Raw genomic sequence first — 26,023 nt, 5'->3', positions numbered from 1 at the left:
GCCTCATGGCATCAGGTACTCCTGACAACCTGAGACCATCAGGTGGTCTCTCTGGGTAGAAGCTTCTGACACAACTAGTGCAGTGACTCCAGCAGCTACAGGGGAATGAGTGTTGTGATGTGTCAAAACCACACTTGAGGGAGCGTATGCTAGTGAGACTGGGGATGATGGGGACTCTGTGCCCTTCTGTGCCAACTATTGCGTCTGTCTGCTGCCTCTGCTAGCTTCTCCCAGACAGTCACAGACTGGTGCCAAGTTGCTGGGTTGTGTGTACTTCAAATTTCCAAATCAGCCACCAGTGGAAGGGCCTTCTACTGCTGGGCCATGCCCTGGTCGCTCCTGCTTCCTAGGAGCTCCTTATGAGACTGAGAGCAGTCACTCCTGGCCCCACCCATGCTGAGGCACAAGGACAAGCTGCCCGCTCCACATGGGTCTCAGTGTTTCCTGGGGTTCCCCCACCTCTAGAATGTTGCCCTGTTTGTGTTGATCCCCTGCAATAGAGCTGTTTGCCTTGGCAAATTAAGGGGGAGATTAGTAGCATTCCTTTTAATTTATCTAAGTAATAACACATAAAAAATAAGAGGTACTATGGGTGTGGAAGGAGTATTACAAAAGCAAGCACATCACGATACTGGTTTACTAAGAGCAGGGGTCACTTATTTGAATGAGTATTTCCATAACAATACCACATAATGCCAAATTCAGGAAAAGTCTAGAGCTCCAGGGTTTAATTCATCTAGTTTAACCCTAGTGACCTCTCCATTCCTCAACAAAACAAATCACATAATTTGTCCTTCCCTCTATTTTAACAGAATTATTCTCTGTGCATTACAATATTTTTTACAACCCCAAAAGCAGCAACATACAGTTTTATTTGCTAAATGTCAACATCCTTAAAGACAATAAGGTAAAAATAAATTCTTGCTTTTCAGTAATACCACAATCAGGGCAATTAAGTTTACAAATGTGTTTCTGATTTGAGCTCATGTTGCCTGCTGCCTTTACACTTGTGCTTCTGGGGGAAAAATAATCTCATACCTTTTTCATCCTACTGAATGTCTTTGTTCCACCCAGAGGCCAGCTCACTTTACCTCTGGAAAGCCTGAGCTTTTGTAAGCTGTTCACACAATAAACAGCTGTAGATGTATGGAAAATCTATTACTACATGCAGAAAATGGAAGCCGGCAAGTAGAAAGCCTCCAAAACACATAAGAATTTCAATATACTCAGAAAGATTCTTTTTTCCTTCCCACACTTATTTGGTGATAGCCTTCAAATTTAGTCTGTGTAAACAGCATGATAAATGTAATTAACCTCAGAGTGCCAAAAATAGGCTATCCTCCAGCTAAGTGCTATTGTGCTATTGTGAAATGCAAGAGCATTAGCAAGAGGAGCAGCAAAATCACCACTGGCACATAGGGTTAATGAAGGTTCTCTTGCAGATCCTGTTCCTGCTTTAAGTGATACACTAGGTAGGCCGATATGTCTAAACAGGGTAGATGTATATCAATTTTGAATGCTGTCAACAGCTCGAGAACAACATAACTTTCATTGAACTGATTAAAAGCCACAGATTCTCTTCACCAGCTATATTTTTCACTCTAAAAACCCCTGCCAATTATGGTACAATTCCAAGTTTCATATTTTATTTCAGGTATAGCAAACTTCAAATGATGACCAAGATATAGCACATGCATACTTCATTCCATTTTCTGAGGGAACACATTTTTTCCTAAAGGACCAAGTTAACTGAAGTTAGGACAACTTTCATATGCCTTTTTCACCTCTGAGTTCCTTTCACTCTCCCCACATGCATCAAATTAAAGCAGGCTTAATCAGGATGCACCAAATTGTATTCAGAATAACCAGAATGCAAAAAGATATTAAAAATCTTACAATCATCAGGAATGTATTTCAAGTTTATAGCAATTAAAAGTTGAAGGATTTCAAAAAGTTCACAACCACTGCATCTAATGAGGTGAATGTCACATTTTGCTTACAAATATAAGGTCTAAATCTCAACTGTCTGTGGCATCTTCATAATAAACAGCACAGGGTTCAGTTTTGCTTTTACCTTTGTTGCTCCAGGCTAAACAGCCCCAGGTCCCTCAGGCTTTCCTCATAAGTGAGGTGCTCCAGCCCATGAGAGAAGTACTCACGCCGGAGCAGGTGGATGCCAGAGAAAGCTGTGATCCAGTAGAAGACCCAAATGGAGAGAGGGCCCCTGCTTCCAGAGACTTCCAAGCTAGAGCAGCCTATCCTTAAGAGGACTGCACCCCATGGATGAGTGACACACGCCACAGCAGTTTCGGAAAGACTGTTTTCCCATGGGAGGGGGAGTCATGTTGCAGCAGTTTTGGTGGAACTGCTACTTGTGAGATTGGAGCCATGCTGGAGAAGTTCACAGAGAAGTGTCTCCCATGGGAGGGACCCCACAGCATAGCAGAGAAAAGACTCCTCTCCCTGAGCAAACAGAAAAAGATCTTGGGTGACAAACTGACCAAAGCCCCCACGCTCTGTCTCCCTGCGCTGTGGTGGGAAAGAGGGAGGGGCTGCGGGGGAAAAAGGTGTTTTAAAGGCTTATTTTACTTCTCATTATCCTCTTCTGACTCTGTTAATAATAAATTTACTTTATACCTTTAAATTTGAACCTGTTTTGTCCTTAGATTGGTTTTTTCCCAGTCCTCAACTCAGTTTATGAGCCCTTCATTAATTTTTTTTCCCTCTTCTTTGCCCAGCTGAGAGCAAGAGAGGGTGAGTGAACGGCTTTTGTGGGTGCCTGGCGTTTGGCCAGTGTCAAACCACAACAACCTGGTAACAGTGTTAATTCATGGGAAGATACTATTAAAGGGTATCTCTTAAAGATTCAGACTAGTCAGTTTTGTGCCTGTTGTTTCTGCCCAAGTATTCTGAGCTAAAACAAACCCAATATTCACATTCCAACTCTGTAACAGATTCAACTTAATGGAAGTCTATCAAAGCACTTGATGCACTCTAAGATCTTCTGGGGTGCATTTAGCAGAAAATGTGTAGTGAAAGTAATTTCATGAGCCACATCTCCTAGTCTGCACACAATTTTATCTTTAAAGATGGATACATTTAAAGATACTGCTGGATGATCTGAATCTGCCACCTGCACAGCATAACCCTGTATTTGGATTTTTGTGGCAAGGTTTTGGTAAAATAGAGGGCTACAAGGGTGGCTTCTGTGAGAAGATGCCAGAAGCTTCACCCATATTCAACAGAGCTAGTGCCAGCCAGCTCCTAGACAGACCCACTGCTGGCCAGAGCCAAGCCAATCAGCAATGGTGGTAGCACCTCTGTGATAATATATTTAAGAAGGGGGAAAAACTGCTGCAAAACAACAGCTGGGAGAGAGGAGTGAATATATGAGAGGAACAACTCTGCAGACACCAAGGTCAGTGGAGAAGGAGGGGTAGGAGGTACTCCAGGTGCTAGAACAGAGATTCCCCTGCAGCCCATGGTGAAGACCATGGTTAGGCAGGATGTCCCCCTGTAGCCCATGGTGGAGCAGAGATCCACTCTGCAGCCCATGGAGGGTCCCATGCCAGAGCAGGTGGATGTGTCCTGAAGGAACCTGTGACCCCATGGGAGAGCCCATGCTGGAGCAGGCTCCTGGCAGGACCTGTGACCCCCATGGGGGACCCAAACTGGAACAGTCTGTTCCTGAAGGACTGCACCCTATGGAAAAGACCTGTACTGGAGAAGTTTGTGAAGGACTGTCTCCCATGGGAGGGACCCCATTCTGGAGTAGGGAAAGAGCATGAGAAGAAAGGAACAGCAGGGACAATGTGTGGTTAACTGACCATAATCCCCATTCCCCATCCCTCTGTGCTGCTCAGGAGAAAGAGGTAGAGAACTTGGGAGTGAAGATGAGCATGGGAAAAAGGGGTTGGTGAGGTTGGGTATTTTAGCATTTGTTTTTTATATCTCATTATCCTGCTCTGATTTGATTAGTAATAAATTAAACTAATATCCCCAAGTCAAGCCTGTTTTGCCTGTGACAGTAATTGGTGAGTGATCTCTCCCTGCCCTTGAACCTTTCATTATATTTTCTCTCTCCTGTCCAGCTGCTGAGGGGAGTAATAGAGGCTTTGGTGGACACCTGGAAGCCAGCCAAGGTCAACCCACCAGAAACTGACAGGAACTCACAGACCTGAATTCAAATAACACCAAAATGGATAAAACCAAACAATTATAATAGTAGTAGTAATCTGAATCCAGTAGGACCTCTTCCTCATATCTTCAAAATTAAAAACCTGAGTGTTGTCTTAGACTTCTCAACTAGGTCAGACAACTTTGTATAACTTCACACCTATTGCAGCAACAAAAACTATGCAAAGGCACAGCTAGTGGCACATTTATCACTCTACAAAATTGCTCCAACAACAAAATTGTCTCCCAACAGAGACTGGAAAGTAAACCATAGGACTTAACCTGCTGTCTTTTGGGAAGGTGTGAGTTGAAGGTCCAAAGAGGAAATTACAGCAAGCAGCTTCTGGCCATGCACCCAGAAACAGCATTCTCACCTTAAACTAGTGTGAAGGTATTTACATAATGTTTCTGGAGGACTTTGGAAAGGGTGGCAAGTACAAGTCAGGATTCCTTAACCAGTTCTGCAAAATTCTGAACTCGTGAGCAAGTTGGTAAGCAAAGAACTAGGTAAGTTCTGTTTTATGGTGATAGACTGTTTTTCACTCAACCCCAGGGTTGCGATGAGAACATCCACTGTGAACTGTCTGTTCCACTAAAAAGCATCAATCCCACTGCGTTTTGTTTGGCAGATTTGAGGAAGCTCGCTCAGCTGTAGGACACAAAATACCCAGGCTCTTAAATGCCTTTCCAATAAAAATGCTTTTTGATACGGGCAAAAAAAAAGTTTTTCCCCAGATTAAAGACAAAACATACTTGGTTACAAATAAAATGTAACTGAAAATATATTTTTTAGACTAACATGAATCTGTGTCACAATCTTGGATTTGTGTAAGCACAATAATTAAAGTACATGCATCCACCAATAGCAGATGAAATAATTTAAGAATTTCATTAAGATAAAAGAAGCTTACAAGTACTGCTACTCTCCTCTTCTCTTATTCAGGTCCTATTACCCTTCAGCCTTCCTGGGATAGTACTTCTTACACTGAATATAGCTTAGCTGAGCTTCAAAACAAAATGCCTTTGTTTTATTTGACTGTGTTTAAAGAACCTCTTGCATTACTCATGGGGATTGTTCTTTTTCCTAATTGTTAGCTTCATGTGAGTGACAAAACTGCACATAGCTCAGTATGCTGCTCTGAACAGCCAATTTCTCTAATTGTATGCCTTCAAAATAGCAAAGAGGAAGTAGAGGTAGAAGTGAAGGGGTTAAAAGGAAGATAGCCATGAAAAATGAATTGGTATAAAAACTAAAGGACTGACATACCTGACTGTTCTTCATTCACTAAGGGGACAAGAGTTCAAGCTGGTACTTCTTTAATAAACCTAGCTTGCAGAAATCATGGACAGTTCACAAAAGTATCACATTAAACACCTGTGATCAGCCTAAAATATAATTTGACAGAAAGGAGGCATTTAATTTTAGAAGACTTAGCAGCACAGCAATGGAGCAGGAAAGATAACAGACTAAGAAATTTCCTCATTTCAGGAAGGTAAAGTATTTAGTTTAAAAGTCTGGATAAACATGTACAATAAACACTACCAGCAGAAGTTAGGAAAGAAACTAGATGCTTTAATTAATGTTGGAGGTCATGCAGGATCCTCTCTAGCAGGAGACAACCAAGAGGTAAAGTACCCTGCTATGTACAGCTTAAGGACTCAGTCTCTCACTCATGCATATCCTAAGAGTCTGACAGCCAAAATCCTCTAGGCAGGCCTGTAGGAGGACTCTAGGAAGTGAGCAACCCAAATCAATCCTTCCACATCAAAAAGGCTACTGTTGAAAGCAAGCCTTGTTGATAAGCTTTAATCTCCCCCAGTGCAAGCAGTTGAGAAAGCCAAAGCATTCTATCCCAGACAGGCCCACATAAAACTCCATTAAATGTCTCTTTACCATAAAGGGAAGTAATTTTTGTCCTGAAAATTGACTCATTTGCACTGTGCAGTCTTCAACAGGGCTTCCAATGCACCTCTTTCCTCCTCCAGCTTTGCGCAAGCTTAGTGCTGCTTTTAACCACTGGGGTAACATGGTAGGGGAACTTGTCCCTTGGTCAATGTGTTATAACAAGAAAAAACACTATGGATGAAGAAATGTGGAAAATGGCTAACTCATGCAGACCCAACACACATCACAGCTCAAGAAAGGCCTATGCTGCCATCTCTGGAATGATTAGGCCACCACCTTTTGCCAATAGTGAACTTCCAAGCACAGCAGCTTGGTCTCCTTTCCCCAGGCAGCAGTCAGAGCTTCATGATAACTAAGTTAGTCTAAGTGTGACTGAGAGAAATGAGTCCTGCACTTCTCAGTACCCTCCTCTTGTAATATACTCTCCATTGAATCAACAGTAGCATTTTTGGGGGGGGGCAATAAACCACTTCATAAAAAACAGAGGGGGGAGAGTGATAACATTGCTGAATTATAACTGGAAATACAATTTCAACTTCTCTCAAATTAAAGGTTTATGGCTTTTACCACTTATAATTGTTGTCAGGCAACCTAAGCTTACCAGCCTTAGAAAGAAGATCAGGTTTATATTTTAGCTTTAAATTTGTATTTACAAAGACCATAGACTATTGGTCTCAGCCTTTGATCAGCACACCACCTTTATAACACAATCTGGGGTTTATAGGCCAGCACAAGTCTCTGAACAGCTGACACACACAGCTCAAGTTAATGGAGGCCCTTTCATCATACTACCAACTCCTAGTACCTGTATCACTGCACCAGCATGCCCATGTCAGGGCTAATGAGCTGTAATCACCACACTGGACACTGCAATTAGACATCTAGACCACATATTGCTAGCAAACCTTACAACAGCCTCCTGGTCACAAGTATATTCATTTTCACAGGAAAGCAAACTGAACAAAGGCCTGGTAGTGCTTTTGCCCATATAAGAGGAGCCACTCAGTGCTGAGAGCAGGGTGTAAATGGTACTGAGCTCTGCAGGGGATGAGCCTGTCAAAAGTCCCTCCAACCTATGCTGAACGTGTTGCTGGCAACTTACACTACTTATACCCAGTTACTGATGGAAGATTAAATTGCATGCTACCTTAGCAGCAGACCCACCACTAGCCCACACTGCAAACATACCCTTCCCATTGCACGTCAAACCAGCATAAGATGGCAGGAACTGCATTATAGGTAGATTTGCTTATTGCATTATACCACACTCCCCCATCCCCAGGTTCAGAACATTCATTTCCTTACCAAGGCCACATTCAATGCTACCCCTTCCAAGCTACCTGGCCCAAAACACAGCTACAGATAACACCCCACCCACCAATAAAACTACATGTATGCAAGGCTAATATACAGACTTCTTTTTACACTCATGCTGCTGATTCCTCCACCTCATTCACACATATAACTTCTGCCTGAGGTGTTTGTGTTACATCATAACATCACCTGCCCCACCTCTGTGGGCCTGACATTTCTAAGTCTGAAGAGATTTTAGCTTGCTAGCAGTGCTGTTTCCCAAGGGAAAAGTTCTCGAGAAAGCTTCTTCTCAAAACAATCTTGGCAAAACAACTATCTTTCCCAAAACAATCTTTCTCCAAGTGGTGGTTTGCTGTTTCTCTAGTTTCACCAATGAGATTAGAGAGGTGTCATTCCTAGTCACCAATCATGTTAAGTCTGTATTGGAACACCTTATAAAAGGTGGTAAGAATTAGACAATAAAGCCTTCTATACTCTTTGCCTTCTGAAATACTTGGAGTCTTTCATCTTTCTTTCCTGTCCAACAGCAACACACCTCATCTTCTCACTCACTTTGCCAAATAATTGAGTACACTGAGGTCCTTGCCTGGAATGCTATTCTACCATTGAGCCTTTGCTGGTTCTAGTGCAGTGCATCACACTGGGATGGTTCTCACCAAGGTCCCTGGTGGAAAGCTTTTCTGGGAGTGCTTCAGGATTGATATTCCTTTACCTTTCAGTGCTTTTATAAATTCCTCTCGCAGAACTTTTGACCTTTACTGTCTTTTGTGACTCTCCTTTTACTTCCTTAAAATCACAGCTCAGTGTCTTACTGCCCATCCTCCTACATTTCCTCTTTTCAGTAAATGCTTCTCAACACTTCATCTCAATTTTTTTGTTATTCAAGGAGGGAGGAGTTGGACCTCATAACAGGCATGATTCACTGAAGTGCATGCTCATGATTCACACCTCTTTCTGCTTATCCAGGCTAACATTGCATTCCCCATCCTTATTCCCAGACCAGCACAACTTATAGCCTTGGGGGAAAAAAAAAGGAAAAAAAAAACCACCTCAGTTTTTCTCAGGTCTGGGTATCACAGATATTCACTACTATGAAGGGGGGAAAAAAGACAGAAAACACGTACCTGGTCTTTTTAAAATTAAGCCATTTATTGCCTGTTGATGAGAATTAAAACACAATTTGACTATACCTTATAATAAAAGAAATTCTGTTATATTCTATGATCTTATCAACGCACATTTAACTTTATGAATAAATCTGTTTCAACAGTTGTACAAAATGAAGTCACTAGCTCTGTTTTACCACTGTAATGATGGAGTCTCCACCATGATCCAACACAAAAAGGTTCTGCTTCTGATAAAGTACAGTTCAAGAAACACCATTTACATAGAAAGTCAGCGTTTTCTGAGAAACAGGGTGTATCTGACACACAAAGGAAATATTTCTAAAATTTAAATTGGGGTGTGTGATATATGTCCTAAAGTTAATTCGTGTTAATAGATAAAAGTGTAATATTATCCCTATAAATATAAGTTTTGTTTTAATCCAATAAACTATGAGTTAACTCAGAAGAAAGCAGCTCAGTAAAAGTGCAGGAATTTCTCTCGCTTGAAAAGACAAGGGAGGGGGAGGCACGAGACATAACATGATTAAGAATTACCAGGAGGGAGACACAAACATGCATTGGCTACCAGGAGAGAGACACAAACATGCCTTGGCTACAAATCGTTAAAAAGGAATGTAACATCTGCTCTGAAGTTACTTCATGTTAATAGAATATAAAATGTAATACCGAATGTATAACTATAAGTCCTGTATAAACTAGCATGTTAGAAGTTAAGTTTTGGTTTAGCATTTTGTGGGTTAACTCGGGAAGAAGGGGATTTAATAGAATACAAAAATGTCCCTAGCCTGAAAATGTTTGGGAGGGACACGGAGAGAGCTTGATTGGAATTACCAGAAAGGAGGACAGAAGACTGTCACTGCCAGGAATCGCTGAAAGGAAACAAAAGGCAACGGAAAACAGAGATGATAGCCCGGAGAACCCGATGATAGTTTCAGATCCGTATCTAGATTGTCTCCGGCTAAAATTAACATGTCTACAGCACACCTGGAACCGACCATTAACAGCATTGTCCTCCTCCGCTGATCCATTCAGACTCTTAGAACTGAAACCTGCATGTTTAATGAAGCTGCCTCGGAGGGAGGACTTTTGACATCTCAGGCCTCTCTCCGCGATCCAGTGTATAAAAAGAGACTGCTACAAACCACAGATGTGAACTTGGGGATAACAGACTGGCAGAGTATGTTATCATTGTTCACCCGGCGCCGACCCCGGGCTCGACGCTGTCCTTTTAATTGTGGCTGTCCGAGACTGTTATTTTGTCTCTCAATAAAATTCCAAATTTTGATTTATCGAATTTGGTCTTCTCATTTATAACAGGGTGTAAGGTTAAAAAAAGTTGTCCTAGGGTAACTTTATGATGCTTGTATCCCCAATCGTCTGTTCTGTTTGTGCTGTATATTGAGTCCTGTGCCTTTAAGACTGGTTCTAAGAGCAAGGAGAAGCGCGGAGTTTGTTTTGAGAAAACTGCCTGACTCCTCCACATTCTTCTGCAGACAGCGTGTTCGGCGGAGGCTTGGAGAGACTGCAGGACAGAGATCTTGTTTTGCTTTTAGTTAGTTTCAGCTAGCTAGGGCAGAGAAGTTCCCTAGACTGTTTTTTTTCCCCTTTTTCTTGGAACTGTTTAAACCTGCTCTGGACTGAAAACCCAGGGGAGCACTGGGGGCTGCACCTGCGGCCCACCGGGGCCTGGACCTCGGCATTTTCCAGCAGCGCCGGAGGGACTGGGACTGAGGAGAGGCACTGAGAGAGAGAGCCGAGCTACACCCACGGCAAGGACTTTCTCAATTTGCCATCTCACTTCAGAAGGAGAGGTTTTATTGCTTCATATTATTCATTCTTTATACTTGTATGCACTTCATTTGTTTAGTAAAATAGTTTTTTCCACTTTTCTCCAAAGGGGTTTTTTTTTTTTTTTTTTTACCGGACCGGTTGGAGGGAGGGGCCACTTGGGTTTGCTTCCTTAGAGGGATCCTATACAGGGGTTTTCTCCCAAATTTGTCCCAAACCAGGACATACTTCTAACTGGCGCTCAACGTGGGGCTTGAACTCACGATACTGAGATTAAGAGTCTCATGCTTTACCGACTGAGCTAGCCAGGCTTCATGGATGAAGAAGAGCAGGAACAAGTGACACGTGCCAAAGAAGCTCCACCATACAACCAACTGCCAGCAGAAGAAACACGCTATGCGCTTTTCACTGATAGTTCTTGCCGCATCGTAAAGATAAACCAGAAGTAAAAAGCAGCTGTATAGAGCCCCACAGGACAGGTTGCACAAGCCACTAAAAAAAAAAGTGAATCAAGCCAACTCGCTGAGCTCAAAGCTGTTCAACTAGCCCTAGACATTGCTGAAAGAGAGAAGTGGCCAAAGCCCTACCTCTACACTGATTCGTAAATAGTAGCCAATGCTCTGTGGGGATGGCTGGAGAAATAGAAAAAAAGCAACTGGCAGCGTAAAGGAAAACCAATCTAGACTACAGATAAGTAGAAAGACATTGCCACTCGAGTAGAGAAGCTACCTGTCAAAGTCCGTCATGTAGATGCCCATGTCCCCAAAAGTTGAGCTAATGAAGAGCACCGAAACAACAAGCAAGTAGATCAAGCTGCAAAGATAAAAGTATCAAAGATAGACTTAGACTATTTTTAGTAAAATAGTTTTTTCCACTTTTCTCCAAAGGGTTTTTTTTTTTTTTTTTTTTACCAGACCGGTTGGAGGGAAGGGCCACTTAGGTTTGCTTCCTTAGAGGGATCCTATACAGGGGTTTTCTCCCAAATTTGTCCCAAACCAGGACAAAAGTGAGCAAGAAAACACCAACTTCATAACTTTAAATGTATTTTACAATTTCAAAAGCTACAGACAGCTAAATTACAGTTTGGCAACCTGCTTTCCATTTTGAAAGCTTAGATTCTTTCCTACAAAATGAAACAATTGGCTTCCATGCCTCCACTAATACCTATTGAAAGCAGACCATGTAAGGGGGGCAGTCATTCAGACTATAGCCTCCTTAAATACATCTCAGGGATCTACTGAGCTCTTTGACCTCTACCTTATCTCAGGCATCACAACTTACCTATTTCTTTTCCTAGCCTGTCATCTATAAACTCAGCATTTTACTCTCTCTCTTCTCTTCAAATATATCTTATTTGTTGGCTCTCTCACATTATTCTATGAGCCAAACTCTTGTTTAATCCTAAACACTTCTTCACTCCAAACAGCCACTTACATGTATCATCTACATAACTACCTAGAAATTAAGCCTTTAAATTATTGACAGAATACATGACAATGTAAAGTTTGATCACTGAAAACTGTCAGTAAAGCTAAGTGGTATGCTGCTTCTAGAAGTAGAACTAATCAAGTTATTCTCAGCTTCCTCATCCCATCAGACAACCAAAGCATCTGTTACATCAAGTCCCATTGATAGTCACTGCCTACTATTCACGCATTAGTAGCCCACTTAGCTGAAGCCACCTCTATAAATTCACGCATTTAGATTTGACCAAGAAAGCCACATGATGGCTCTCTCACATAACAGTTTCAACAACAGAGCTAAAAAACAGTTACATATTTTGTCATCCTTGTCCCTCTGCTCTAGAAGAAGCAAAAGGGAAGTTTCATGCTTCAATATAATATAGCTACACTAAATCCAGATACAAAATACAATGGATTGATATTTTATCCCCAAGAAACTAATTGTAGTCAGTTTGCCAGGTTTCAGTTTACAACCTAAACCAGTGAAGCAACTGAGACTCATTTTGCATGTACAGCAGCAGCAGTACAGCCAGTTATCACTGGTCATAGCACAGTATTTCAGAATAAAAGCATTCCAGGTTTCCTTCCTTTAACTAATATAATAAACAAGTCATTTAGACTATTGATTTTTCCTTGTTCTTGTACTTTTAAAAATCGTCGACTCAGCAGCACTGTTTTGAAAAAGTGCAAGCCATACTAAATGTGGTCACAGAGGGCACCCTTGTAAATGTGCAAATGAGTTTCACTAAAACTACTTTGTCATCCTCTCAAAGCAGTGTACTGTATTCCTCAAATATCAGAGGAAAAATAAGTACTTCATTGAAGCAACTGCTGTGCAAGTAATCAATAGGTTACTGTAAAAGCTCTTCACACAATTTGGCTGACCAGCAACCCAAGAAACTGCATTTTCCAAGAAAAAAATGTTTCAGAGTGAATTTTGCAACATCTATCAGCAGCACAGAGCCAGTCTGGGGTCAGGCCACTCCTCATTGGTGTTCAAGAGTCTGTCTTCTTCTCCCCCATTGGAGCAAGGGCCTAAGACAGCAGCACTAACACCAGCAGAGTCCAGTGGGTGGCAGGAGGTGGCAGCGAGTGGCAGTGCTGACCCCACACATGCCAGTGGTTCCCATCTGCCACTAAAACTGCTTTGTAAGCTCCTACCTTCCCATTTTTTTTTGTTCCAAGGGGAAAGTTGAGCTGAGTAGGATTTGTCTACTACCTCTTTTTTGTCTCCTAGACTGCAGTCTTCTGTGGAAGCACCATCTTTGGAGGAGCATTTGTCTGCCATTTTCCCTTTGACTTCCAAAACAGTCACCTGCAGAGGGCACCATCTTGACGGGGGGGGGGGGAAGTCTGCCATTTTCCCTTTATCTCCCTACATGCAGTTGTCTGGAGGGTGCCATCTTGGGGGTGGTTTACTCCAGCATTTTGAGTTTCTCTGTTCCCTGGGAGTCTGCAAGATTTCAGCAATTTTGTAATTAGTGACTATTGCTGTTATTTTTTGCCTGTTGCTATTTTGATTTTTTAATGAAACTGCTATTTTTTTTCACTTATATCTACTCGTATTTGTTTCTCCTTATTGGTGGAAAGGGATTGGTTAAACTAAAGGGGAGGTAACTCCTTTTAGTGTCCACCTCATAAAATTGTCTTAAACCAAGATAAATAGATAAATTTTAAAAATTAAGCTCTCCTTTTTAAAGTGCGATGGTACACATCACAATTACCTTAAAATATATTTCAAATGCAGTTAAAGTTTCCCCTAATTTACACTTTATTTTTCATTTTTCAGAAGGGTTTAAAAAAGCATTGGTTAAAAAGCCCACATTAGGAGACACTTCAGTCTATTTCTGATTTGACCCAATTCATTAAAGTATCCTGTACAACTGCTCAGTTCCTACAGGAGGGCTCTTACCAGTTCCAACTTGACCACAAAAGAATTCTCTACACTTTAGTTACTATTAAAAGGCTACACTTCTCTGGTCTGTTTATACATTTGCAGAATTAAGTCAGAAAAAAAACTGTTTTAAGATAGTGACATCACAAGTTTACTAGACCTTGTCTTCAGTAGTGAGGCTAAGGTAACAAAGACTGGATGCATATTGCTACCTCATCAGGGAGAGCATGGTAATGCATTGCAAGGGCATCACAACATTTAGAACAGCCATATAAAACGTCTTATACTGGATGCTCTTGCATTCACTTCAGACTCTGAAGTTTAAGACGTCTGGTTCACAGATGCCTCGGTCAAACGCATTGATGGTAAATGGAAGTACAGAGCAGTTGCTCTTAATATTCAGACAGGAATGGAAGTAGTAGAAGAAGGAACAGGAAGTGCACAGGTGAGAGAGTTAAAAGCTGTATTACTGGCACTAAAGGAAAAAGCAAGGACAATATATGTTGATTCTTATTCAGTCTGGGCTGGTGTCACACAGTGGTTGTGTCAGTGTGAAGCATTAGATTGGCAAGTGAATGGAAAAGAGGTTTGGCAGAAGGCAGATTTGAAGTGGTTGTTGTTACAGGCTCAATCCCAACAAATCCACATATGATGTGCCAGCTCATGGCAGCGATCGAGCCTTATAGACTTATTGGAATAACAAAGTGGATCATCTGACAAAAATTAAAAAGATAAAAATTGATCAGTTGAAAGATCCACAACATTGGTATTGATTGGTTGAATGAGTACATTGTGAATTAGGGCATACTGGACAGGAAGCTCTATTTTTTTGCAGCACGAAGTAGAGGTTGGCCATTGACCAGGAAGATGTGTAAAGGCCTTCTCTCACAATATCCCTAGTGCCAATTGAGACTTGGACAAAATTATCCAGACCTGGCATCACCTTTACATATCAAAAGTGACAAAACACTCTGGTCCACCTGGCAAATAAGATTATATTGGACCTCTGAAGACATCTAGTGGTTACAAATACATACTAACAGGTATGGAAGTGGTATCTGAATTGTTAGTTGCCACTAAAAGCAGACATGCTGATGCCAAAGCTACTATTTCAGGACTCAGTAACTGGTTTTCCAGTCTCCCTGTCCCAGACTCTATACAGTGTGACAATGGATCACACTTCACCAGTGTGATGGTGCAAGACTGGGACAAAAGGGAAGGTATCAAATGGGTTTTTCATACACCTTATTATCTCCAAGCAAATGGGATTGTGGAGCGCGACAATGGTTTGTTGAAACGCTACCTTAGGCCAAATGAACCTGGATGGGATAAAAGGTTACCCTCTGTTAGATAAATAGCTGATATGGACCAATGAGTAGTCCTGTTTCAAGAGCTTTCTTGAGTTCAATGTCCCTTGAATCAGCTCCAAATGATAAAATTTAAGCCCTTCAGGACAACCTAAAGGTGGGCCAACCAGTCATGGTCAAACTACCCCAAACCAGGATTGTACCTATTACTCTAATGGACACTAATGGACCATTAGCCTGAGTGGCTACTGACTCTAATGGCCATCAACACAGAATCAGTTCCTGATGAATATTTCCCACATTCTGAACTAAGGAAGTTAACCTATCTCACCCAGTGCACCTATCAAGATAGATAGATATTTTACAGAACAATGTCTGTCTGCTCTTATCACTGTATAAGTTTGTTGGTTTAGCCTCTCTAATAACCTTGAACATTCAAGTATATCCTCACGAACCAGAAGACTGTGTGTACATTTGGACATGAAATAAAAATCCGCTTAAGCAGAAGTAGAAAGGACTTTTGACTACTCATACCACTGTGAAAATTACAGCTGAAGACTTCTAAATCCCCTATATAAAAATGAAGCCAGCTCTGGAAACAAAAGAACTACTGGACCCTACAGTAAACAGTAAATCCACTGCAAATAGATCTGCAACAGAATCAAATACTCTAAAATGAAATACATTAAATGTTTCTTTTAGTGCATGTTTTCAGAGAAATGTTTCCAATATCACGGCATGGTTATTTGTTCCTGGATAAGTCAACCATGCTAGCCGATGCTTGCACCCAACGATTGTAATAGCAAGTATGGCTACATTAAAGGTTGGTTTATAGATTTTATTCCAAATTTGCAATATAGGGTGTAACAGAATGTGCAAACCTGACAAAAAAACATTTTATCTAAAACCGAAAAGGTCTCAAAAGGATGGCTGCCTACTCTAGCTTCAGTTGGTCTACATGGTGTTAAGAATCTTGATCAGTATTATTAAGGTACTAGATAATTTAAATAGGTTTTACCAAATAAGTTTATGAATAGTGATGATTGCATTTTAGTGTCCAATAAGTTCCTTTCAAAGACTGGTACTGTTAGTTTGATTATTAGATATGCATCTAAGTTTTCCGCAAGCACTGCTTTGAGATGTTTGCACCTTCTCTTGTTACCACAGATTTTGGAAAAGACTCCTCCCTGAATTTAGCTTGGGAGCCCACACAGAACTTCATGATTGAGAAAACAGATTTGTATTCTATACAGAAGGAAATTGATGACCAATCTGCTGAACTCTTCCAATCATTACAGAATCACTAGGTTGGAAGAGACCTTCAAGATCATTGAGCCCAACCCATGCCCTAACACCTCAACTAGATCATGGCATCGAGTGCCACATCCAGTCTTTTTTTAAACACGTCCAGGGATGGTGATCCTACCACCTCCCCAAGAAGACGATTCCAGTACTTTATCACCCTTTCCGTAAAAGAGTTTTTCCTAACGTACAATCTAAACTTCCCTTGGTGCAGCTTAAGACTGTCCTCTCATTCTATCAGTTGCTGCTTGGAAAAAGAGACCAACCCCCACCTGACTACAATCACCCTTCAGGAAGTTGTAGAGAGTGATAAGGTCACCTCTGAGTCTCCTTTTCTCCAGGATAAACAAACCCAGCTCCCTCAGTCGTTCTTCATATGGCTTGTGTTCCAAGCCCTTCACCAGCCTTGTTGCCCTCCTCTGGATGCGCTCAAGCATCTCAAAATCGTTCCCAAACTGAGGGGCCCAGAACTGGACACAATACTCAAGGTGCGGCCTCATCAGTGCCAAGTACAGGGGAAGAATTACTTCCCTGGTCCTGCTGGCCACATTATTCCTGATACAGGTCAGGAGGCCGTTGGCCTTCTGGGCCACCAGGGCACACTGCTGGCTCACATTCAGTTGGCTGTAGACCAGTACCCCCAGGTGCTTTTCTGCCTGGCCAGTGTCCAACCACACCGCCCCCAGTCTACAGCATTGCAGGGGGTTATTGTGGACAAAATGCAGGACTTGGCACTTGGACTTACTAAACTTCATCTTATTGGACTCTGCCCATTCATCCAACTGTTCCAGCTCTCTCTGCAGAGCCCTCCTACCTTCCAATAGATTGATACAAGCTCCCAGCTTAGTGTCATCTGCAAATTTACTAATGAAAGACTCAATACCTTCATCCATGTCATCAATAAAAATATTAAACAGAACTGGCCTCAGCACAGATCCCTGGGGGACACCACTAGTGACTGGCCACCAGCTGGATGCAGCACCATTCACCACCACTCTCTGGGCCCAGCCATCCAGCCAGTTCTTAACCCAGCAAAGAGTGCTCTTGTCCAAGCCACGGGCTGCCAGCTTTTCCAGGAGTATGCTGTGGGAGACTGTCAAAGGCCTTACTGAAGTCCAAATAGACAACATCCACAGCCTTCCCTGCATCTACCAGGCGGGTCACCTGGTCATAAAAGGAGATCAGGTTGGTGAAACACGACCTACCCCTCCTAAACCCATGCTGGCTGGGTCTGATACCCTGGCCATCCTGTAAGTGCTGTGTGATGACACTGAATACAAACTGTTCCATTACCTTACCGGGTACCGAGGTCAGACTAACTGGCCTATAATTTCAAGGATCCTCCTTCAAATCTTTCTTGTGAATGGGCCTCATATTGGCCAGCTTCCAGTCAACTGGAACCTCACCAGTGAGCTAGGACTGTTGGTAAATGATGGAGACCAGCTTTGCAAGCTCATCTGCCAGCTCTCTCATCACCCTGGGATGGATCTCATCTGGGCTCATAGATTTATAAACATCCAAGTGGCTCAGCAGTTCTCTGACTGCCTCCTCCTAGATAACAGGGGGACCATTTTGCTCCCTGACACCATCGACCAGTCCAGGAGGAGTTGTCCTGAGGACAAGCCATCTTCCCACTAAAGACTGAATCAAAGAAGGCATTAAACACCTCCAACTTCTCCCCATCTGCAGTTACTAAGTTCCCTCCCACATCCAATAAAGAGCAAAGGTTGGTCTTACCCTTCCTTTTACCATTAATATATTTATAAAAACATTTTTTATTATCCTTTACAAAAGTTGCCAAATTAACTTCAAACTGAGCTTTGGCCTCTCTAATTTTTTTTTTTTACATGCCCGAGCAAGCCCCTTAAACACTTCCTGAGACACCTGACCCTCCTTCCAAAGATAATACATCCTCTTTTTATTCCTAAATTCTTCCAAAACCTCCTTGCCTATCCAGGCTAGATGTTTGTCTCATCAACTCATCTTTCAGCACACAGGGACAGTCTGTTTCTGTGCCCTCAAAATCTGTTTTGAAGCATGCCCACCTTTCCTGAACTCCTTTGTTTTTAAGGGCTGCTTCCTAAGGAACTCTCTGAATAATTCTCCTAAATAGGCCAAAGTCTACCCTCTGGAAATCCAATGTAAGAGTCTTATTGGTGCTCCTCCTGACTTCACCAAATATCGAGAACTCTATAATTTCATGATCACTCTGCCCCAAGCGGCATCCAACCACCACATCTCCCATCAACCCATCTCTATTTGTAAACAACAGGTCCAGAATAGTCCCTCCCCTGGTGGGCTCACCCACCAGCTGTGACAAAAACTTGCCCTCCACACACTCTAAAAACCTCCTGGACTGCCTTTTATCTGCTGTATTAAGTTCCCAGCAGATGTCTGGTAGGTTGAAGTTGCCTACAAGAACAAGGGCTGGTGATCCTGAAACATCCTCCAGCTGCTTGTAGAATAAGTTGTCCACCTCTTCCTCCTGATTGGGTGGACAATAACAGACTCCCAGCAGGATGTCAGCCTTGTTGGCCTTCCCCTTAATTCTTACCTATAGGCATTCAACTCCATCATCCATAGTTTCAATACCTATGGCATCAAAAGCCTCCCTAATATAAAGGGCAACCCCTCCACTTCCTCTCCCTTTCCTGTCTCTTCGGAAGAGCTTGTAGCCATCCAGTGCATCACTCGTTATGCGAGTCGTCCCATCACATTTCCATGATGGCAACTACATCATAGCTTTGCTGTTGCACCATGGCTTCCAGCTCTTCTTGTTTGTTACCCAAAGACATTGTAACCTAAAGACGTGTTGGAATGCTAGAAATTTAGATTTAAAATTTTAGTATATAGCAATATGTATGAGTCAAGATGGAGGATTTTGGGTGTTGTCTTTGTCCTTCTTCTTCACCTTCTTATTCCTTCTTCTTCATATGTTTGAGTGTTTTTCTGTAATTAAGTGAAAAAGGTCCACATTGCAGGCCTTAGGTGGTCATTATTGGGTCAAAAGTATAAATAATATAGGTGTCATCTCATTATTAGGGGATTATCACTTGAATAACCTTGGAAAGAGTTAGATGCTCTCCATTTTACCTTGTTTTCCTGGCATACTAGTTAGAGCTCACAGTACATGAGTCTGTAAATACTGAAAATAGATAAGATACAATAAACATTCAAAGTCCAAACTTGAGCTTGGCGTTTCCCAAGTATTATTCATCCTGACCTTGGCAGAGAAGAAAAGAAGCCAAAACCCTAACAAAGACTGGTTTCATGAACTCTTCTGCCTGGATCCTGGTTTGTATCACATTTTTCTTGCAATTTTTGAGACTTGAGAGGTAGGGAATATTCTGATCTACACAAACTGGTAACATCATTGGTAGGATGACTTGTTTGGATTGTCCCCAATCGCAACAGACATTCTGAATTTAATGTTATACCCTGTTGTTGCAATATTATTATTATTATTAGCTAAATTCTAACTGATTTCTATAATAACTTTGTATGTTAATGTGTAATGTATAACTCAGCTAACACTTTCAAACTACATGAATTAAGAAAAATAGTAAAACTGAGGAGATTGACCTATCTCAACATATTTGACAATAATGTACATATATGCAGTGGATGCTTTTATAGTTTGGAGGCAAGAGTCACCTGCACTTCCACTTCATGAAGTAAGGATGATTGACTGAAGTCAAAGGGGTAGAGTGTAGCAGGCCATCCTGCCCTGGATGCTCTGTCTTGGAATGCGGTCAAGTAGAGGCTGTCACATGCTGGTTTTGGTGATGAATTATGCTAAAACCAGTCTGGCTCAGCAACCAAATCAACATCCTGATAGTGAGGCAAAGATTTAGCAGAAAAGCTGCTAAGATGACCTCGTGACATATGACTGGCAGTCATATTACTTCACACTAGAAAAGTCCAGTCCACTTTCACATGGTCAGATTCTAACATATTCCTCCTTGGAGTGTGTGTATGAAATTTTCTCCCTTGGGAAGGGGATGTCCCCCAAGGATACTCCTTGAGGTAAAGAGAAAGAGACCTGCCCACAACTGTTGGTATGGGTGAGTTAAATCAATCTCTACTTAATAATTACTTCTTTTTGCTAGCTTTAATATAATTGCTTTGATATAGTACACTATACTATACACTACTAGTAGTTTTAGATTTATACTGCATAGTATATAATTCTAAGATCTTTTGTCTAATCATTTGTCATAATAAAGAATTCATTTTATATAAATATATCTGATTTACCATCTTTAATCCTGAGGAAAAAAAGTTATTTAAACCACTGATAAAGTCTAGGGCTAAGACTGGATTCAGCCACACCCTGATTCCTCTCTAAGGAGTTTAGAAAGCAAGGAGGTCCTCTCTGCACCTTGTGGTTCAACAGCAGGGCTTCTCCAGTAAACTTCATCTCCACCCACGACAACCTCCTAAAGTTAGAGTGCAGAGAGCACACAAACATTGGTTGTTGGCATGGCAATTCTCCCAAATTCAAGAATTGCTACGTACCAAAATATTGGATCATATACAGATGTGTTAGTTTTGTACAGCCTGGTTTTTGGTAGCGGGGGGCCACAGAAGTGGCTTCCATAAGAAGTTGCTGGAAGCTTCCACCATGTCCAGCAGAGCCAATCCCTGATGGCTCTGAAGATGGCCATGCTGCTGGCCAAAGCTGGGACAATTAGAGAGTTTGGTAATGCCTCTGTGATAACATATTTAAGAAGAAAATCAAAACAATGGGGGCATAGTTTTAATTCCAGCTAGAAAAGAGGAGGAGGTGAGAACATGTGAGGGAAACAACATGGAAACACCAAAGTCAATGGAGAAGGGGGGGAAGATGTGCTCCAGGTACCAGAGCAAAGATTTCTCTGCACTCCACAGTGAAGCAGGCTGTCTCCCTGCAGTCCATGGGGGTCGCAGTGATCCACCCACAGCCCATGGAGGAGGTGTGTCACCGTGAAACACAAAGAAATCACACGAAGACAAGAGATTTCTGCAGAGGTTCTTCTGATCCAGCTTCCAGCTGAAAGGGTGGAGAGAAGACACCCCTTTGTTTATCCTTTTACTTTTATACATTTGTGGGTCTAGCAGAAGATTGGCTTTTTGGGGTTTCCACCCCTCAGCCTCAGTGGCCAGACGAATTGTCAGTTACAATTGTTTTCAGGTTAGAAATATGCAAACAAAGGACAAAGAATGAAAAACAAAGGGTTTGTTTATATTACTTCTGTGGGAAAGGTAGAAAAACTGCTCTAATATTCTACAGTAACTAAAAGATCTGACTCCATTTATGAAAATCCAAAGGCTAATAAAAAACTCAGAAAAACCAGGGTAACATCGGTGCTCATGCCAGAGCAGGTGGATGCCTGGAGGAAGCTGTGATCCAGTGGGAGACCTGGTAGAGAGAGGGGCCCCTGCTTGCAGGCTGGAGCAGCCTGTCCTTGGAGGACTGCACCAAAGACTGTGGGAAGAGTGACCCACACCATAGCAGTTCTGGGAGGACTGCTGCTCGTGAGATTGGAACCATGTTGGAAAAGTTCACAGAGAAACTTCTCCTGTGGGAAAGGACCCCACAGTCTCACAGGGGAATGACTACTCTCCCTGAGCAGCGAACGAAGATATTGGGCGATGAACTGACCAAACCCCCCCATGCCCTGTCTCCCTGCGCTGTTGGTGGGAAGGAGGCTGGGGTTAGGGGAAGAAAAGGTGTTTTTAAGGGCTTATTTTACTTCTCATTGTCCTCCTCTGATTTTGTTAGTAATAAACTCACTTTGTACTTCTAAGTTTAGTATGTTTTGCCCTTGGAGTGTTTTCTCCCAGTCTTTAACTCATGAAGCCTTCATTAAATTTTTGCTCTCCTCTGTCCAGCTGTGGCAGGGGAGGGTGAGTGAGCGACTTTCGTGGGTGCCTAGTATTTGGCCAGTGTCAGTCCATGATGGAATACCTTTCCTAAACTGAAAGTAAACTTTGAAACTGATTTCTTGGGAGCAAGGAAAGCCTTGAATTTAAGGGAAAAATTAAATGAGAGAAGCATGAAAACTGATCTAAAGCAAATTATGAAGAATTTTGTTAGGTCAACCCAATTTAAACTTTTCTATAAAAGAAGACTCCTTGTTTTAAAAACTATGATAGGAAGAGATTTACAATTCATTTTCTCCTTAAAATAACTTTAAAAATTCTAGTGCTGACCAAAAATTAAGGCATGTTATTAAGGGCATTGTCCAAATGCCTTTTAAACAGTGACAAGCTTGAGGCATCAACCACCTCTGTAGGAAGCCTGTCCCAGTGTTTGACCACCCTCTCAGTAAAGAAATGCTTCCTTGGGTCGAGTCTGAACTTCCCCTGGCACAGCTGTGAACCATTCCCATGAATACCATCACTGGATCCCAGGGAGAAGAGGTCAATACTTCCCTCTCCACTTCCCCTCCTCAGGAAGCTGTAGAGAGCCATGAAGTCACCACCCCTCAGCCTCCTTTTCTCCAAACTAGACAAAATGAGAGCTGTCAGATGCTCCTTATAGGACATTCCTTCCAGCCCTTTCACCAGCTTTGTTGCCCTCCTCCAGGGGCAATTTCAGGACTTTCACATCCTTCTTAAATTATGTGGCCCAGAACAGTACCAGAAGGAAAACTGCACCAATGCTAAATATAGCAGGAAGAATGTCCCATGTCTGTTTGAAGCATTTCAGTAATGTCCTTAACAATACAACCGACATGTTTCATATCACCAGATTCCACTATTTTTGTGCAGCCTTCCAAAATAGGCCCATATAAGGTAAACAAGCAAAAAATTTTCAAACCCAAACCAAACGAAAATATTTTCAGGAGTAGGTATAGCATTTTAGAATGCAGTTAAGGAATACAGAAGCAGCAGTCAATATTTCAGTTGTATTTACGCATATTTTTTTCTTCACATTGACCCTTCCCAACATTACTTCCTTTTGAAGCTATAAAAAAACACACTTTTTTTTTCATTTACAGCTATTCATTGAGGCCTATTCCACTGCTTGAAAGCAAAGCCAAGCCCACACCAGGTGTCCTAGAAAAGATTGCATCCATTTTTATCACCCCTTGGCTTCATTTTCAGTGAATTCATAGTTTATACGTAATCAACTAAGAAATACCTCCCTATGTGCACTTTTGCCATTCCTCATTGCTTGCTAAGAGTATCAAGTGCAAACAAAAGGAAAAAAAAAAGTCTCAGCACTGCCAATCAAACTAAAAAGGTCCTACTTCTGGTTTTGCCAGTCCTGAGAAACCACCAATGCACCTCAGACCTTTGGAAAAAAGGAGAGAAAGCCAAAACATTAAATTTATTTAAAAAGTTAATTTAAAAATTAAATCCTTAAGAATAAAAAAAAAAATGTTAGAAAAAAAAAAAAAAAAACAACAAAAAACCCCACAAAAAACCCACTCATATCTAAAGCTCAAGTCCACCTAGGCAGAAGGGAAGGGCGCTTAATCCAGGAACAGCAAGAGCTTCCCTTCAGAAAGTAGAAGGCAAGTTTGCAGGCTGCCTGCGAAGTGAAATCCGTTGCGGACAAGGCCAACGGAGAGCCCAGCACCCTCCGACCCCAAGCCGCAGCACCGAGACTAAGGATGCCGCTATAACTCGGCACGGCTCAGCCTCACACGGCGCCGCGAATAAAGGGCGAGCAGCTGCCGCAGTCAATGCACCGCCAGAAGACGATCCGGCCCAGCACAGGGCGAGATAGAAGGACCAGCCGCGCGGAGCCGCCGTCCCGCCCTGCCCCAATTGTCGAGCCGGCAGTGAGAAGCGATGAAGTCTTTTGTCCGGTTTCCCCTTTCGGTGAGGGGCAGAAAACCGATGAGAACATAAACGTTAAAATGAGAACAAAGTGTCCAGTCGCCGTCTCCAGCAATGCGCATAGCGGTGCGCCCAGGCCGTACAAAGTGCAAGAGGAGCACCGTCAGCGAAAGTTTCCTGAGGAAGCCATAAACCCCTTCCCCACAGAGCCGCCACAACCACCTCAATGGGGCCTGCTTGCGGGTGGGAGTAGTAGCTCACACACCAAGGCAAAACCGCCCCCCCCCCCGTCGGAGCGGAGAATACAAACCTCCAGTGCCCTTTAAAGAGAGGTAGGAAGGAATTAACCAGGAGCACCAGCTCGCAGAGGAGGAAAAACAGTGGAAGGCGGCGGTCGCTTCGTGAGCGAGCAACAGCGAAAAGTGGAGGGAAGTATTGCTCCAGAAGAAGAAATAGCAGCGATTTTTCTCCTCACCTCGCCGTTGTCACGCAGGGCCTCAACCTAAAGTAATCCGTGAGCCCCTTCGCGCCCAAGCTGCAGCAGCTCCCTGCCGTCACATCCACTTCCCCCCCCCCCCCCCCGCTCCCCCCAGTGGTGGGGCCTGAGCAAATCGCGCCTCCACCCTGTGGCTCGCCGCCGCCCTAGAAATGTCTTTGTTTGTAGCTTTCCCCGCACCGCACACCCACTCCTGGGGGCCCGCACCCTCTTTTAATTCTTTATTTTGGATCGAGGCGCCTCCCGCCCTCTTCCCCCGTCGTTCCCCTTCTGCTGGTTCATTTCAACCAGCGGTTCTGAAGGGGGAGGAAGCGGAGCCATCTCCTTGCTACTGTGGCTCGGGGTACGGTGATGACCCAGACTGCCAAATGTGGGGATCTGGAAGGAAGCAAAGCCAAACGGGGATCACACACTCTGGATTACATGGAGCGGGCACAACGCGTCGGGAAAGTTAAAGGGACAGGCAAAGGGCAGCGTGCCCAACCCTCCTGTCAGAGTTATTCCGTGTTCTGGATCTGAGGAGGAGGAGACTAGTAGAGGAAGTTGCCCGGCCCGAATTACAGCCTAAGAGTGAAGGCCGTACCGCGGGGAGAGCGGGGGAGGGAGGGAGTCGCACGCGCCAAGGAGGTGGGGTGGCTCCGGCCGCCGGGCCGCGCAGCAAGAGGCAACTCCCCGGATAATAGGCGGGTGACGCGTCAGGGGGAGACCCACGTCTGAGGAGACCAGCAGCGCCCTATCCAGGTGGCCGTGGCCCGGCTCCGCAACGCGGTCCCGGCCGGTAACTCACCAACTTGCAGGACATTATCGACATAGCCGCCATCTAGCAGAACGATGCCCCGGCGAAAGGGCAGGCGGTGTTCGTCGACGGCGGCGGTGTCCGCGCCCCCGCCGGGCGTGGTACCGGGGGCGGTGGTGAGATCCTCGGCGCCGGTATTGAAGGAGGAGTACATGCAGATTTCCCTCTCGCTGCGGGGGAAAGACCAGTAGACAATTCTGCGTTGCACCGGCTCTGGGATCCGTTCGAACCGCTCTTCCACCTGCTGGAAAGGCCACTTCTCCGCCACCTTGCGAGCCGCGATGTCCAGCAGGGACTCGGGGCTCTGGGTCCTGCCGAGCGGTAGCAGCCCCAGAGCGGCAGCGGCAGCAGATACAGTAGGAGTTGCGGAGGAGGGTCCAGCGCAGAGCGCCCCATTGCTGAGGCCAGTGCCGCCCACCCGTTGGCCTGGCCTGCTGGCCGAGCCATAGCCAGGTCTGCAGCAGAGGCGCTTAGCGGGGAAAGGGAGTTGACCACGCTCCGCCATGATCGCACCGCTTCTAAGTAGATAGCGGAAGTGGGTATACCCTATAAACGGCACCAGGAAGGCCGCGAGCTGCCCCTGGGTCACGCCCCCTCCTTTACATGGCCGCAGGGGGCGGTACCGGCTGTTCGGCCACGATGGGGGGCGGAGCCCCGAGGAAAGCTTGATCCCTGCGTGGG

At 43.6% G+C, this 26,023-nt stretch overlaps 1 protein-coding gene across 2 annotated transcripts in view; it reads right to left on the bottom strand.

Moving 5' to 3' along the window:
- The window catches only part of LOC120764905 (zinc finger SWIM domain-containing protein 6-like), a 346,593-nt gene extending 320,717 nt beyond the window's left edge, over window positions 1-25,876 (bottom strand). For both annotated transcript variants that reach the window (XM_040089033.2, XM_040089035.2), the window contains exon 1: window positions 25,334-25,876. In XM_040089033.2, coding sequence (XP_039944967.1) covers window positions 25,334-25,847 — 514 coding nt within the window. In that variant the 5' untranslated portion in view covers window positions 25,848-25,876. The remainder of the gene's footprint in view (window positions 1-25,333) is intronic.
- Between the last annotated feature and the right edge of the window lie 147 nt (window positions 25,877-26,023).

This window comes from Hirundo rustica, chromosome W (assembly GCF_015227805.2).
Source record: "Hirundo rustica isolate bHirRus1 chromosome W, bHirRus1.pri.v3, whole genome shotgun sequence".
In the NCBI taxonomy this organism is placed as follows: domain Eukaryota; kingdom Metazoa; phylum Chordata; class Aves; order Passeriformes; family Hirundinidae; genus Hirundo; species Hirundo rustica.
This window is presented reverse-complemented; position numbering and strand designations above follow the sequence as displayed.